Raw genomic sequence first — 15,100 nt, 5'->3', positions numbered from 1 at the left:
GCCTGCGGATGTGTTCACTCAGACTCCCTCAGGGCCCGCCCACCCCAGCCAAGACTTAATGACGTAGAGAGTCCTTCAAACCTCCCTGCCACCTTCTGGTCACTTGTGCTCACGCACGAGGGTGGGCCACCCCGAGGAGAGTCAAGGCCGTAGAGGCAGTGGCTGAGGGCGGCCCATCTATCGCCCCACTGTGTCCACAGCGGGGCACAAGGAGAATCCCCCGAAGCAATCTCCCCACAGGGACACGCATGCACGCGTGCACACTCGAGCTCGCAGCCCTAGCGACCTTCCCCGCCCACACACACACGTGTACACAAACCACCCCAAACTCCACAGCCAGCTCCCCAAGATGAGTCTCAGGATGGCGGGGGCAAGATGACCCCATTCTGCCTGGGGCTGTTCACTGGAGACAAACCCCTTCCGCACACAACCTTCCGCCACAATAGGCCTGCGACTCCCCAGCACGTGCCTTCCTGCACACAACACTCGCTGAACACCGACTGTGCGCTACACCCTGAATCAGGAGTGGGTACACACAGGTGGGTGGGACTCACCTGGGCCCCAGGGCACATGCGTGTTCTCTCCACTCATGTCTGAGCCTGCACACCCAGGCACACAGAGCGGCAGGACCCCAGGCTGGGGGTCCTAAAAGCACGGCCAGGGGAAGGCGTGGCCGAAGCAGGGGTGGGCGGACCAGGACCCAACAGGGCAGCCGATGAGGGCTTTCCTCCCACCCCTACCTGGAAGTGGTCTGAGAGCGGGGCTGGGCTCTGGCACAAGAGAGAACCTAGCAGCATGTAGAAAGAGCCTCTGAGCTCCTGGGAGGACAGGGAGAAGGGCAGTCCTGTGGGGACCGGGACGCGCCAGGTGAGGACAGGACAGTCACGGGCAGCACCTGGCACACAAGGTGGGCAGAGCGACTCAAGGAACCGACGGACAGCTGTTCCTCTGGGCGGGATGGCCGGTGGGCTGCTGTCCTGACCTCAAGCTACTTGGGGCTGGGGACCCAGTCTGGGAGGAGTGGGCCCTGGCTGCTAGATTCAGTGGCTCAGGGACCAGGGAAAGGGGCTAAAAATAGCTGGAGGCAGCTGAGCCCTCACTATATATGGCAGAGAAACAGAAGGCTTTGAAGGGCAGGCGGCTTAGAGCAGGGAGGGGGCCAGGCAGGGGTCCCAGGGGCAGCCCAGAGGCCTGCATTCCCAAGCCCACGGTGGGCAGCCTGGGCTCCGGTTGCCTGGCTCCAGTGCCCGGGCTGAGCAGGCCGCCCTGGGTGTCACCCTGCAGTCCCACTGGGCCTCAAACCCGAGGGGCGAGGCCTGCAGCCACGAGGCCACTGGCAGTTCTAGCCCTGCCTTCTGCCATCCTAGCTCTCCGCTCCCCCGGGAGGTGCTGGGGCGCTGAAGGGACAGTGGGCCTTGTCCCTGTCCCTCCCCTCTCCTCAGGCCCAGCGCAATCACCTTGTGTCTGGGAACGGCAAGGGCTTTTCCTATCAGAGGAAACTGAAGGTCACACTTTTCCTCATTGATCTTGCAATGTTTGTTAATTACTCTGTCACTGATGTGGCGAAGGATAATTAAACAGCTCTGTTTATATCTTATATGCATAATTATGTGGCTGCGCAGGGCTCCGTGCGCAGGGAGGAGATGCGCCCCTCACTGCAGGGGAAGGGGATCGGGAAGCGGGCAGGGAAGGCTCGGGACACCAGGCACAGGCTGGGAATGAGGCTGGGGAGCTGAAAAAAGACCCCAGGCCCAGAGTTCCAGTCCTAGCGGAGACACCCTCCCACCCAGAACCTAGGCCCTCCCTCCCCAGGGCAGAAGGAGCTCTGCATCGAAGGACAAGCAGACACCAGAAGAGCCAGCTCTTAGCCATCTCGTGGGAAAGAGGTCAGCCAGGGGACCGCGTCCGGGGCAGGTGGGTGTAACGGGATATGCCGGCTGGGTGTCGCTCCCCACACGCATGTCCAGGTACTGCGCCCCCCAACAGGCTCCTCCCTATGCAGGTGCGTGTGGACAGCCGTCTACGCACACGCCGTCCGTCCGTCCGTCCGTCCATCCATCCATCCATCCATCCATCAGCCTGTCCACCAGTCCATCCGTCCATCCACTGCTTCCTGAAGACCTACTGTGTGTTTGGCAGCCCACCCCAGCCCGGCTCGCACGTCTGGGAAGCTGCCTTCTCAGGCCCTTCCCTCCTCACCCCTGCTGCCCTTCCTCAGGGGTCCTCCCTGGGTCTGAGTGAGGGGTCACTATTTGGAGCAAGAGTGAGGGAAGCGGGCATGCGCTGTGGACACACCACTCCTTCCCCGCCGGGCTGCCCTCCTCGTGGGGTTATGTCCCGCCCGGGGCTCAGACACCCACCTGAAGCCTGCTTGGCACTGGGGCCACTATCAGCCTTGGAGGCTGCCCCGTCCGAGTCCTTCTCCTCGACGACGCTGCCATCCTTGGGGGCCTCGTCGCCGTGGTCTTCCTCGTCGCTGCAGCCCTGGGGCTGCACCATGTAGACGCCCTCGGGTGGCAGCTCCAGACCCTCCCGGGCGATCCGCCCCAGCACGGGCGGGGGTGTCGGCTCCTCGCTGTACTCCCCGTTCACCCACTTCTCGATCACCGCCCGCCTCTTGTCCTCTTCGCTGCGGGGGGCCCGGGCCACCCCCGACTCAGGGCCACTGCGCTCTTTGTCCCGGGGCCGCAGTGGGCTGCCCTCGGCGTGGGCGCCGGCCTCCGCTCCCTTCTCCACCACCACCTGGCGGCTCAGCTTGGCGCAGATGGCGTTGAGCTTCAGGCCGCCTTTGCGTTTGGCCGCCATCGCGGGCTTGCCTGCAGGCGGGTCGGGGCACCGGGTGCCTTCAGCTGCAGGGATGGAGGAGAGGGGTCAGAGGCGTGTGTGCCAGGCCTGGCCACCCACCTCGACAGCCGGGGCGGACGCTCTGCCCCCACATCCCCCAAGCCAGAGGTCTCCCCAGTGACGGTTCCACCACCCCGCCCCAAGGCCAGGGTGCGTTTGTCCCCTCACTAGAACGTGAGATCTATCCTCAGAGCCTGGCGCATACTAGGGGGTTCAGAAATATTCTGTAAACGAGCAAACGAATGAATGAACGAATGACTCTTCAAACGCAAGGGGCAGTCTTCTTCCCAGCACCTGGCTTCTGGAAGCATTTCCCCCCCTTGTTTGGCCCCAGGAGGCAGGACAGATATGCCACAGGACCTGGCTCCGCCTTCTCTGCCTCAGCCAGCTCCTGCTGCCCTGGAAGGCCTGGCTGGTCCCATGAGGCCCACTTTCCAGCCCTGAGAAGCTGGGACAGGTTGGGATTCCTCAGATCCCCAGCGGGAAGCCCAGAGGCTGCAGTTACAGGGCCTAATCCCTCAACACGACAGCCCAACGCAACCGGCCGGGAACTGTATCTAGGCTGCCCCAGCGCTAGCCACCTCCCTCACGGCTGCTGAGCGGGGGCGCCCAGGGTCCTGCGGGGTAAATGGCAAGACCACTAACCATACAGCCTGGCACCCGCCACAAAGGCCAACAAAAGTGGACACACCTCCACCTGTTTACCTGTACATCCTGTCTGTCCACCCATCCACGTAATGAGCTCCTACTGTTTGCCAGACCCCGAGGTGGTACCAGGGGCAGGGCGGTGGCCATGGCAGACCGTCTTGGCTCACACTCCCTCTGCGTGCACAGGGAGCCCCACCGAATGCTCTCAAGGCAGGGCTCCTCCGTGCGGCCCTCAATAGAGAGGTGGGCATGGCCGAGTCTCCACACAGCTCAGAAGGCTAAGCAAGGGGACTCCTCCCAGATCCATGGTCAGAAGGGGCTTCACTACAATGGATCGAGACCCTAAAAACCCACACGCCTGGAACGCACTGAGAGGCTTACTCAGACAGGGACGGCCACACCTGTGCCAGGACCTCATCTACAAGCAGACTTGGTTTGTACACACAGATGGTTGCCCCCCGATACAGACAATGCCCAGCGGCCCCAGACCCTTGCCTCGAAGCCAGCTGCCCAGGGATCCCAGCCCAGCCCAGCCCTGCCCAGTTCTCCCAGTCCTGCAGCCCTGGCTCTGCCGGGCCCCACCCTCACCCCTAGCTGGATGCCCACTCTGCCCACGTTTGTCCGCATCTCCAAGTCTGTGCTGCCCACACCTAAAACTCCAAGCATCATCATGGGTTCCTTCTCAAAGCTCAGCGATGGGGCCCCTCATCATGCCATCCCACCCGGCCTCAGGGCCAGCCGCCAGGCTCCGTGACACCAAGTTTCCTCCAGCAGGCCTATGGGGAGCTGGCCTCACCTGGCCCCCTTTGTCCCCGGCCCTGGTGGAGAAGGGAAGGGTGGGAGTGCGGAGCCTGCTCTATTTTTACCGGGAGGTAAGCAGCCAAGTGTGTATGGCAGACGGCAAATGAATCTATAAATATTTATCCCAAGGAAGAGGGAAGCAGAAGCTCCCAGGGCTGCACTTGCTGCTGGTGACACCCCCTCCCTGGGCCCCCACCCATCCTGGAGCCTCCTGGCACTTGGGCCCACCCAGCCCCGCCCACCCGCTCCTGATCTCGGCTGTGTGCCTGCCTCGGTCCCTCACGGGCCCCCCGCCAGCTGCGATGCAGCTGTGCACCCAGGGCCCACCCCCCGCCCGCAGGCCCCTTTGCTCCGCCCATGCCCCCTACACCTGCCCTCCAGCTGCTGCTCTGCCCCAGCCCACCTGCCTTCCAGATGTTGCCCTCCCTCTGACTCTACTGCTGGTCCCAGGGGTGGCGGTGGAGAAGGGGTGTGGGCCTGGGGTGCAGGGCAGGAGGCAAAAGCAGGCCTTGCTCAAAAGTGCAAACGCGTGTGAGTCTGGGGCTGCGAGCTGGGGTGTGTGTGTAAGAGCTGAGGGCCAAGGTGCCTGCCCGCCCGCCTTCCGGCCCACCCTGTGGGGCCTTCTCCCCTCCCCCCCCCCATCAGGGCCCTGGGACCTGCAGACTACCCCCCTCGTGGTCTGACCCCAGGCTCCCATCCATGTAAACATTCCCTTGACTTTCTTCCCTAAAATATAAACGCCGTGGCCAGGCCTCAATGGGAGGAAGCCATCCGTCCCCGGCCCTGTCACTGCCCCTTTCATCTCCTTCCCGCCACCAGCCTGCCCGCTGCTCTATTTACACTGGACACTTCCTCTGGGAACAATACTGCCCAGGAGGCAGGCTTGGGCCGGAGGGTGGGAAGGCACGGGGACTGCCGTACCGCTCACCCAGGGCCGGGCTCCAGAGAGGAGGCGAGGGGCGGGGCGGCTGCAGGGAGCCCAGCCAGGCCTGGGGAGAGGAGCGGGTCAGTATCTGCATGCAGGCAGCCAGCCCAGGGCTCCCCCAGCCTCCTGCCTCGGGCCCCAGCGATGCCGGATGGGCCAGGGCGAACCCTGGGAGGTGGCACAGCACCATGGTATGGCCTGGCTTTTGGGGTCAGACAGTCGTGAGTTCACAGCCTGGCTCCGGCCCCTCACTAGCCCTGGGCCCTGGTCGAGCTTTCTCGCCGTGAAAAGGGCTGCAGGACTGTAAGATGAGAGAGGGTGCTTGTCTGTGCCAAGCACAGGGCCTGACAGTCAAGGACCTGGGGAAAGGCAGCTGAGCCCTGGGAGGGGACAAACAGGCAAGTGTGGTGCCACATCTGGGCACGAGATCCCTAGACCAGGAAACCACACCTGGCCCAGCAGAGGCAGAAGCAACAGGAGAGGCTGGAGGGATGGGCCGCGGGCAGGCTGCCTACTCAGCAACAAATGGCCCCTCACCGGCTCCCACAGTCTGAGCCTCCCCTCCCAGGGCTCCAAATGCAACAAGCCCCCAGCAGGCAGGCAGCTCTGTCTCCAAGCTGAGTGGGTCCTGCTCAGGGTGGAGAAAGGGAGGGGCGAGAACTGGACTGTCCCTGCACCTGCTGGACGCTAGCTCGCAATCTCTCACCATGATCCCGTGAGGCAGGTACTGTCGTCGTCCCATATGACAGAGGAGGAGACTGATCCTGGAGCCGTGAAGACACTCCAGAGCCCGAGCTCATGAAGGCCGGGGCTCAGCAAGGTGCGGGGCCGCCACCATGTCCCCACGAAGGCTCCAGGCAGGCTCCAGGAAGTCCCAGGCCTCCCTGCCCACCTCCTCCTCACCCTCACTCCCGGTTCCCATAACACGGAGCCCCCTAAAGTGTTAACTGTGATGGGTAAAATGGTGCAGCAGATTGCTACAATAAATAATTTACTGATATTTATAAATATGCAAATCAGCCAGCTTCAGAAATCGAATGAAGGGAGGGCCTCGGGAGAAGGGCCCGGTACGGCAGGAATCTCATCACTCCCTCCAAAGGCTGGGGAAGGCCAGGGCTCCTGCCAGTTCTGAGGCAGAGAGGGGGGCTCCTGTAGCTGCACCTGGGCCCCTCATCCCTGATCCCTGGGGACTACGGGGGTGGCTGGAACGGCCACTTCCTCGCCTGGTCAGGGCCAGGTCCTCCCCTGCCCTGGGCAGCCTGGGCTCAAGGGGACGAGAAGCTCCAGTGCCCACTGCCCACGGCTGGGTACCTCAGAGTCACTCGTCCTGCCTTGGGGGTGGGGGTTAGTCCCCAGGGGCTGGGCAGGCCTGGCAGCCCCTCCCCACCGGTGAGTAATGTGTTTTGGGGCCGGGCGGACTGTCAGCTACCAAGCTCCGGGTGCTTTATGGGCTCTGCTTGGCGGCTCTGAACTCCCTGGTAGGAAATAAAGTTCTCCCTGCGTGTCCCTTCTAAACATTTCACTCAGTGGAAACGGTGTTTAAGAAAAATGAGGACATATTTCTTCCTAAGGATGCAGTGTCCCCTTTGGGCGGCCTAATGCCCGCTGTATATCAAGAAGTGGCGAGGCAGGGGCCAGGCACCCGTCCCCTCGGGTTGGGGTGGTCTGGGCCCTCCTGCCTGCTGCCAGGCGGCTCGGGGGCCATGGGCACCGCTGGGCCACTCTGGTGGCCGCCCTGGCCCACACTGCCTAGAGCAATATGGCAGCTGGCACCCTCTGAGCACCACCCCTGTGCTGGGGACAGTGCTGGGCAACTCAGAGCATCGCCTCAGTGGTCCCGCCGCATCCCCGCCTCAGTGGTCCCCCCGCATCCCCGCCTCAGTGGTCCCCCAGCATCCCCGCCTCAGTGGTCCCCCAGCATCCCCGCCTCAGTGGTCCCCCAGCATCCCCGCCTCAGTGGTCCCCCCGCATCCCCGCCTCAGTGGTCCCCCCGCATCCCCGCCTCAGTGGTCCCCCAGCATCCCCGCCTCAGTGGTCCCCCAGCATCCCCGCCTCAGTGGTCCCCCAGCATCCCCGCCTCAGTGGCCCCCCAGCATCCCCGCCTCAGTGGTCCCCCAGCATCCCCGCCTCAGTGGTCCCCCAGCATCCCCATACGGCCGCTGTCCTATCCCTGTTTCTGGGTGAGAAAGCAGAGCTCACAGAGGTTGTCAACTGTCACGGTCACCCAGAGAGTGTGCCAGAGCCGGACTCCCACTGGGCTCCGATGTCTCACCATCTGAGACCCCACACATACCTCCCACAGCCTCCCAGCGAGGGTGGCAGCAATGTTGGAGCTTCCCTGCAGCCCCTAAGAACTTGAACCTGACAGGCCACAAGCCCCAGTGCTGGGGTGCTGAGCCTATGTTCAGGCTCTGGGCTGAATTCTGAGGATATGAAATGAGCAAGCGGACTGTCCTGGTTCCTGCCATGACGGACTGTTCACTTTAGACGAGGGGGCAGACGTTCAAGTCATTACAAACGTGATCACTGCGGTGAAAAGTCTCGGTACCACAGGAGTGGCAAGTCTGGGAAGCAAGGAAGGGTTCCTAGAGACATCTGCTCCGGCCCTGCTCCCCACGAGCTCCCTCAGGGGCCCCCCTGCCCCCTCCCCCTCCCCCACCACACAGCCCATCTCCATCTTAACAGCTCCCGCCCCATCTCCCCAGACAGGACCTGTCCCCGAGAAGAGGGGTGTCCTTCCCTCTTGGGCCCAATCCCATGCCTCGTTTTTGCAGGTGGGAGGAGTGGCCACTGCCTCTCAGGGCTCTCAGCTGGGTCCCCTGGTCCCCAACAGCTCCAAGTCGGGAAGTGGGGGGCCCAGCCGCTGGGCCCTCCTTGCCCCACTTTGTTTATTTATTTATTATGATTTTTTAGTCCAGTTAAAAGGTTTACTATCCAGACGCGTCTAAGTGGCCTCACTTAGCGTAAGTAACTCTATAAATCAGGAACTGTTAGCATCCACCGCACAGGCTGGCTATCAATCTCCCCCAGGTCACAGCCAAACAGGAAGGGGAGAAAAGAAGAGTTACCACCCAGGGGAGATTTAAGACACACACACACACACACACACACACACACACAGTGCACACACAGACCGTGCGCGCGCACACACGCTTGGGCGTCTCTGTATTTGTACAATCATATTATATTCACACGTGCACACGAAGAGCGGCCCGGAAACCGGCTGTGCTGTGTGTGTCATGACAACAACGCACAAATGCGGCTCCTGCAGCCTGAAGGGGACACAGCCTGAGGGAGGGGTGAACCCCCCGGGGCCGGGCTCTCCGTGCCTGAGCTGCCCTGCCCAGGCAAGCAGCTCTGGAGGGCGGCAAGGGGGCTCTGCTGGGTCCCCTCCCCTTCTGTGGCCCCTGCCTCTGCCAAACCCCAAGGGACCAAGCTTTCCCCTTTTGTGCGCCAGGGGCAGGGAGGTGGAGCCCAGGGACGGGGCAGGGAGGCTGTCAGCTGCAGGCCACTGACAGGTCCTCGCCCACCGTGCCCAAGGCTGGGCACACCCCAGACACACAGCACAGGACTCCAGAAGGGCAGCACCAACCAGAGGAGCAACCGGCTGCTGTGCAGAGCCCTGGAGGGTGCCCAGGCAAGGCGGCCTTTCCGCAGCGGCCTCAGGAATGCCTCACCTTCTCTTCGAGTAGGTGTGGCTGGATGCACACAGAGCTTGGACACAGGCTCCCACCCCGTCCCCGGAGAGGCCCCGGTCCTAGAAGGCCCCACTAGGAACTGGGGTGGAGAGGCCTCTCCTGGCATCCCCTGGGGGTCCCCAAGGCCAGGCCAGGCAGCCCGAGGGTGGAAGACCCGCCCAGGCCCACCTCCTCTCCCACCTCGCCCAGAGGCCTCCCCGGCTCACCCGCCCGCCTGCCCGCTGCATCTCCCCATGAACTCTATTTCTCTTTCCTCTCTGAAAACAACTGAGCTGTAAATACTGTTTAACCTTCTCCCCCCCCTCCCCCCCCACCCCCTCCCCTCCGCACTATAAAAACACAAATATGCCATAACTCAGCCGGCCCGGCCGCCCAGCCTCCAACATGCCCTGCGCCCGGGCCTCTCAGGAAGGTCATTACAAACGACTTTCCGATTCACTGCTCCTGAAATAATTTTGTGTATTAAAACCTGAATCTGCACTTTCTGGGGCCGAAAGCCTCGCTTAATTATGGCGGGTGTCCTTGGGACGGACAGTGATCCTTCACTCGCCAGCCCGCGCTCCAGCCCTCCGCCCGCCAGCCCGCCCCCCTCCCTGGGCCCAATCTGTTTTCAAAGTGTGTCTGTCCTTTATTAAATTGTTTTCTTTTCCACATTATCAGTTGCCATGGAGACCTCATCTCTCGGATTATTTGAATTTCATTATATCTATTGATTTGGGAGCATTTCATCTTTTTTATTGTTTTTCTGTCAATTTTCAAAACGAATAACCATCTAATTTGCGTCAGTGCTGATTATGTTTGTCCCTCAATAGAGGTCGGCAGCTGCGCTGGGGAAACAAATCAATGAAAAACCATCATAAAACTCCCCACTCCAGTCTCCAGGATGTGTGGGTGACATTCCACGCCTGCGAGAGACACTCATCAGCTCCAAGCTCGGCTACGGTGGCGGCAGCTCCGCTCCACGTCCGCCTCCTCTGGCCTTAATATTTAATTCCGCGATTTGGGGCATTATTAGTGGTGTTTTTATTAGTGCGTGTGCATGTGAGTGTTCGGTGGTGGGCTGGCTGTTTCACTAATTTGTGGGTGAGGCAGGGAAACCCCGGAGGAGGGCAGGGTGGACGGTGTTGGGGGTGTAGTGGGAAGCGGAGGAAAGGGGGGACGCCCTGGGGAGCGGATGAGGCTCGGGACCGGGAGGTCCACAACGAGGGGCTGGAAAAGGGGGGACACAGAAGGGGGACCGAGCGAAGGGGAGGAAAAGAGGGAATTCAGATTGCTCACTTTGTTGGTTTTTTTTAAATAATTTATGCAATTTTAAGCATTTATGTATAAATTTTTTAATAAGCCACCCTGGAGCAGGATGGCCATTAACATCCCAACGTCCTTCTGTCCAATGGGCTGGCGGAGAGGATCAATTTCTGAGAGTACTTTCCCTTTTTTATGACATGATAAAATGCTTTTAAAGCAACTTACACAAATACGGAAAATTTTTTTCTTTTCTCCCCGTCCCCTCTCCCATCCCCTAACAGCCTTCTTATCCACCAGGGAGGGGGGTGTGCGCGCACGCACACTTGTGCTCGAGCTCTCTCTCCTTCGGGGGAGGGGGCTGGAGGGGAGGCTGGCCGGGAGAGAGCCCCAGTTCTAACTGGAACTGGCCGCCTGTCCTTCTAACAAGGGCATAAACTTTCATTACCCATGCACGCAGTCAAAGACAATTTAGGGAAACGCGCTGCTCGGAAAAGGAAAACCTCAGCGATTCGTGGCCCACGCTGCCGCTGCCATCTGGGGGGCTGCTGCCGTCTCCAGCGTGAGGGAGCGGGACCCTGAACCTCTGGCCCTGCCCGGAAGGGAGCGCGGAGGGGCCCCCTGGGTCGTGCTCTCCCCCGACACCCCTTCGCTCACCCCAGCCGGGCGTGGGCCCTTGAGGGCAAGCACAGGACTCGTCATTTCTGCCACCCAGTGCTGTCGCGGAGCAGAAGCTCAGCTCTGTGGATGGATGGTCAGACAGAGGGACCAAATGAAGATGAAGTAGGAAACTGGGCCCAGATGGCCTGGGGTCCGTGCAGGAGACCCACAGGTGCTGGGGACAGGCTCCCTCTCCAGGGGTCACCTGCTTTGGAAGTGGGTCTGGGGCAGGAGTACCTCTGGGTGTAAAGGATCGGGGGCACCAGAGCGAGAGGGGGTGGCCTGGCCACCATCACCCCAACCCTGGACTCGAGCCCCTAACGCCCTGAGATGGAGCCAAGCCCTTGTGAGGAAGAGGGTAACGGCCCGTGCCCAGACTTGGGGACAATCCTTATTTCCATGTCCCCTTCACCTCGTAGACCCTCCTCCTGAGAGGGGTGGGGGGGTAGGTGGAGGGGCCTGAGGGGTGAGCCCTGTCCCAGGGCTGAGGGGGATGACCCTGGTTCCCAGGGTGGGCCCTTCCCTGCCACTACGGGACAGCGTCCAGCCTGCTGAGACCACGCCTGGGCAGCTGGACTTTGGCAGCTTCCAAGTAAGACAAACTGACATTAGGAACTTGGCCGCCCTCTTAAAAACCTCCCACTTTAAGCAAGTTGCATCTCTGCCCCGGACAGCAGTGTCCTCACCTGAGATGCAGGGTTGTTGAAAGGAGGACGTGGGGTGACATGTCTGGCACAGAGCCGTGCAGCATGGGGCCTGCCACCGTACTGGATGGTGACCGTGGACAGGGTCCCCGCCCTCGGGAGCAGGAAGTGCTGGTGCGGTCAGGGCAGAGTCCAGCCCTGCACGGCCCTGCCTTTGCCCGGGGACCTGGGAACCCTCGGCGTCCTCCTGCTTCCCCACCTGCCACAAAGCCCTACTTTCTCCTTGGGCCCTCCCACCCTGGAGCCCCTGAGCCTCTCTCAGGACGCATCCCACCCTCTGGGCGAGCCTGAACGTGGGCAGCCCAGGAAGGGCCCCACGGTGTCCTAGACGCTCAGCGGCACCAGCACGGGAGCACTGGTAAGGCCAGGCCACCCCCAGCCCGCGTGGGACGCAAGCGGAACAGGGCTGCGCCCACCCTCCTCCTCTTCGGTGCGCAGCCCACCCCCCCCCAATTGTCATTAAAATAACAAGTTTCTGTTACAATCTAAACATTCCCACATCGCATAAAGGGTTATATTACACCCGAGTCACTCCCGGGCCCGTGTTTGCACAGAAAAGCTCACGGCAGGTCCCCCCTCCTGACGAAGTGACTTATTAAAGTTTAAACAGTAATTAACAGAACAATAAAAATAAAGGGATGTTTGGGGAGTCATAGCGCACACAGGGTTTTTGGCAGTGCCAGCAGTTTTTCAGTGCCCTGCGCTGGCAGCAAAATGCGACTGTGAAGCCAGGGGGCACGGAGGACCGGGCCAGCGTTGGGTTGGGGAGACTCCAGGCCTAGAGGGTGAGAAACTGAGGGCAGACGGGAAGGAGGGGATGAGGTCCGGGAAGCCCTTCTGGAGTCTGTACGGGGCCACCAGACCCACTGGGATCCGGGGTAGCAGGGTGGGCACGGTGGGAGCAGGAGAGGAGGTCTGACACTGGCAGGAAATCCGCCGAGCCAGGCTGTGGAGGCTCTGCGATGCCAGAGCCTAGCTTGGCCCCAGGCACTTTCTGGGAGCCCAGTGGCCTGGTCACACCCAGCCAACTCCGGCATGGACCTGACTGGGGGAGGCACTGGGTACCCAGGCACCATGAGCATCGCTAGACCCTGCGGTTAATGATTCCTGGGCCTGGACCCCAGCCACTCTGGGCTTCTCTCCCAGTGGGGCAAGTACCTCTCCCTGCTCCCGTGGCCGGGGCAGTGCAGTGTACACCCCTGAGAACTCTCCTGAAGCCACTGGCCCCTACTAAGCATGAGTTAGGACTCAGGGGACAAGTCTGCCTCTCCATCCTCTGGGAGGGGGAGACCAGATGGCCCAACTAATGCTGGGCCCCACCTGAAGGGAGGAGGCACCCGGCTCACTAGGCCGAGGTGGGCCCCACTGGTGGAGTCCTCCTTTGCAAAGGTCCACAGGGAGCCGGGCCTGGGGGGCTGGCCTAAGGCCAGGACGCCCTGCAACTAGCAGGCCAGGCCACTCATGCTTCGCCTCTCCTGTTCTCCCTGCACAAGTTCTACCCAGAGGCTCAGACACCTGGGCTGGGTGCAGGGGGGTGGGGAGGGGTGGGGGGAGGCAGGGAGGGGCCTCGGAGAAAGGAGGGGCTCCACCTGGACGAGGCCAGCGCGCTCAGTACTCTTCCCTCAAAGCCTTGGGGGCTGGAGAAGAAGGGACAGCAGGAACGCTTAGTGGCGAAACAGCGCACGTGTTTTATCTCATGCCAGCCAGGTGAAGGGCACCAAGGCACCGCCGGGCTGGCCCTAGACCTACCAGCCCCCAGGCTGCCCTCTCACTTCTCCCTCTCCCAGACCCCCTGGGCGCCAGAGGCCACAGGCTACGTTGGTGGGGTGCTCTCCCAGGGCCGTCCTCTGACCTTGCAACCCAGAAGCCACGGCCAGCCTTGCTGCCCTCGCCTGTCCTTGCTCTCCAAGGAGAGCCTCTGGAAAATCAATGTTCTCTCCTCGCCACAGAACATTAGTTCCCAAAAGTGTTTTTTCAGTATAGCATCCCCAACTCAGGCTCTCCCAAGTAGGGCAGAGCAAAGGGTGCGACACGGGGACACCGTGAGGAACAGGACGGTGCCCTCCACCTTCCTCTTGGCCTTCTCCATCTCTCTCAGTGCCAACCTGCCCGGGCCTGCCTGGGGATCCTAGTTCTGCCCGTAGCCTCCCTCTACCCTGGTGCCTGCCGTTGGCAGCCTGGCCCAGTGTCAAGTCCAGAAGCCAGCCCCTGGCCCAGGCAAGCAGCCCCGCCAGATCCCTGGCACAGGTTCCCCTGCTCTTTCCTCCACATCACAGCTGCAGGGGCTGACGTGAGCAGCTGCAAGCCACACGTGGAGGTGAGACGCTGGGCTGAGGCCAGAGGCTCTAACCTCGTGTCTCCTAGGATCTGGTTCCTGGGCAGCTGGTGGGCACAGAGGGCAGGAACTCGCTTTGGCTGGGCCTCCATGGTGCCCGCCCATGCCACCGCCTCTCAGCAAGGCCCCTGCAGGCACAGCCGGCCCGGAGAGCACAAGGCCCCAAGGACCTGGGATCTGGGCACAAACTTTGCTCCAAAGACGTGGAGAAGAGCCAGCAGCTTTCCTTTCCCTCTTTTCCAGGCAGAGCTCTTTGGGGCTCCACCCCCTGCCCCAAGATGAGGGACCCTCGGTGAGGGGAGGGTAGAGGGTCAGGCAGAGAGAGCTCAGGAAGGGGGCAGGCGATGCTTCCCAAGCACCCAGCTGCTCTGCTCAGGAGCCAGGCTGCGAAGAACGACAGGAGCTCCAACCCCCTCGCCAGAGGAGGCTGACGGAGTCGCCCAGCGCCCAAGGTTGGGGGGCTGGGCAGGGAAGGTGTGCTGGGGGTTGGGAGAAGGACTGGCGGAAGGCGGGGCCCCAGGGAGGGCAGGTGGGGACAGAGGCCTTCTAACTGGTATGCTCTAAGGTGGGCAAACTGGGAGCAGGCTGCTCATCCTAATCTGCTGTTTCCAGAACCCCCAACTTCTCCCCTGCCCCCATGGCACGGCAAGGAGCTCTGGCTGGACAAGGAGCTCCTGAGGGTGGCAGCTATAGATTTGTACAGAACTTTAGAACTGGAAGGGGTTTGAGGCCCGAGAGGTGGAGAGGCTTGTTGAAAGCCCAGGTCACTCACATGTCAGGACCAAACAAATCCAGAGGCCCATTTCCTGACCTAGGCCCTGTCATGACCAGCAGATCAAATTGCTCCACGTCTGTGTTTTAAAAGGGAATTTTCTGTGACCTTGGAGACCGCTCGCTCCAGGGCCCATCAGCCCCAAACACCCCACGGATTCCCTGCTGGAGAGGCTTCAAGCCCCACATTTGCCCACCTAGGCAAGCACCCCAGATGGTTCTGAACCAGCACCCCTAGGGTGCAGGGCCTGGAATTCAGGCTCCTCAACTCTCCCAGGGAAGCACAAGTGGCATCTGGCTCTATGACCTGGCTAACCCCCGGAAATGGGTAGGACACGTGGGTGGCTGACCATGTGGGAGGGAGTGCCTGGGCACATGGAGGGCGCGCCGGTGTTGGCGGGAGGGGCTTCCTCTTTCAGGGACTGAGACCCCCAGAACTTGTGAGCTGTGCTCTGAAGGGAAGACAGGGCAA

At 61.7% G+C, this 15,100-nt stretch overlaps 1 protein-coding gene across 25 annotated transcripts in view; it reads right to left on the bottom strand.

The window, feature by feature from the left end:
- CASZ1 (castor zinc finger 1) overlaps window positions 1-15,100 on the bottom strand; it is a 156,556-nt gene that overhangs the window by 24,980 nt on the left and 116,476 nt on the right. For 22 of the 25 annotated variants that reach the window (XM_082416743.1, XM_082416736.1, XM_082416744.1 and 19 more), the window contains one exon: window positions 2,361-2,849. The exons of the other annotated variants lie outside the window; for them this stretch is intronic. In XM_082416743.1, coding sequence (XP_082272869.1) covers window positions 2,361-2,849 — 489 coding nt within the window. The remainder of the gene's footprint in view (window positions 1-2,360; window positions 2,850-15,100) is intronic. 25 annotated transcript variants of the gene reach the window in all.

The sequence above is a fragment of the Balaenoptera physalus genome, assembly GCF_965194825.1.
Source record: "Balaenoptera physalus genome assembly, chromosome: 1".
Taxonomy (NCBI): Eukaryota; Metazoa; Chordata; class Mammalia; order Artiodactyla; family Balaenopteridae; genus Balaenoptera; species Balaenoptera physalus.
Note: the sequence above shows the minus strand (reverse complement) of the source record. Positions and strands in the feature narration are given on the sequence as shown.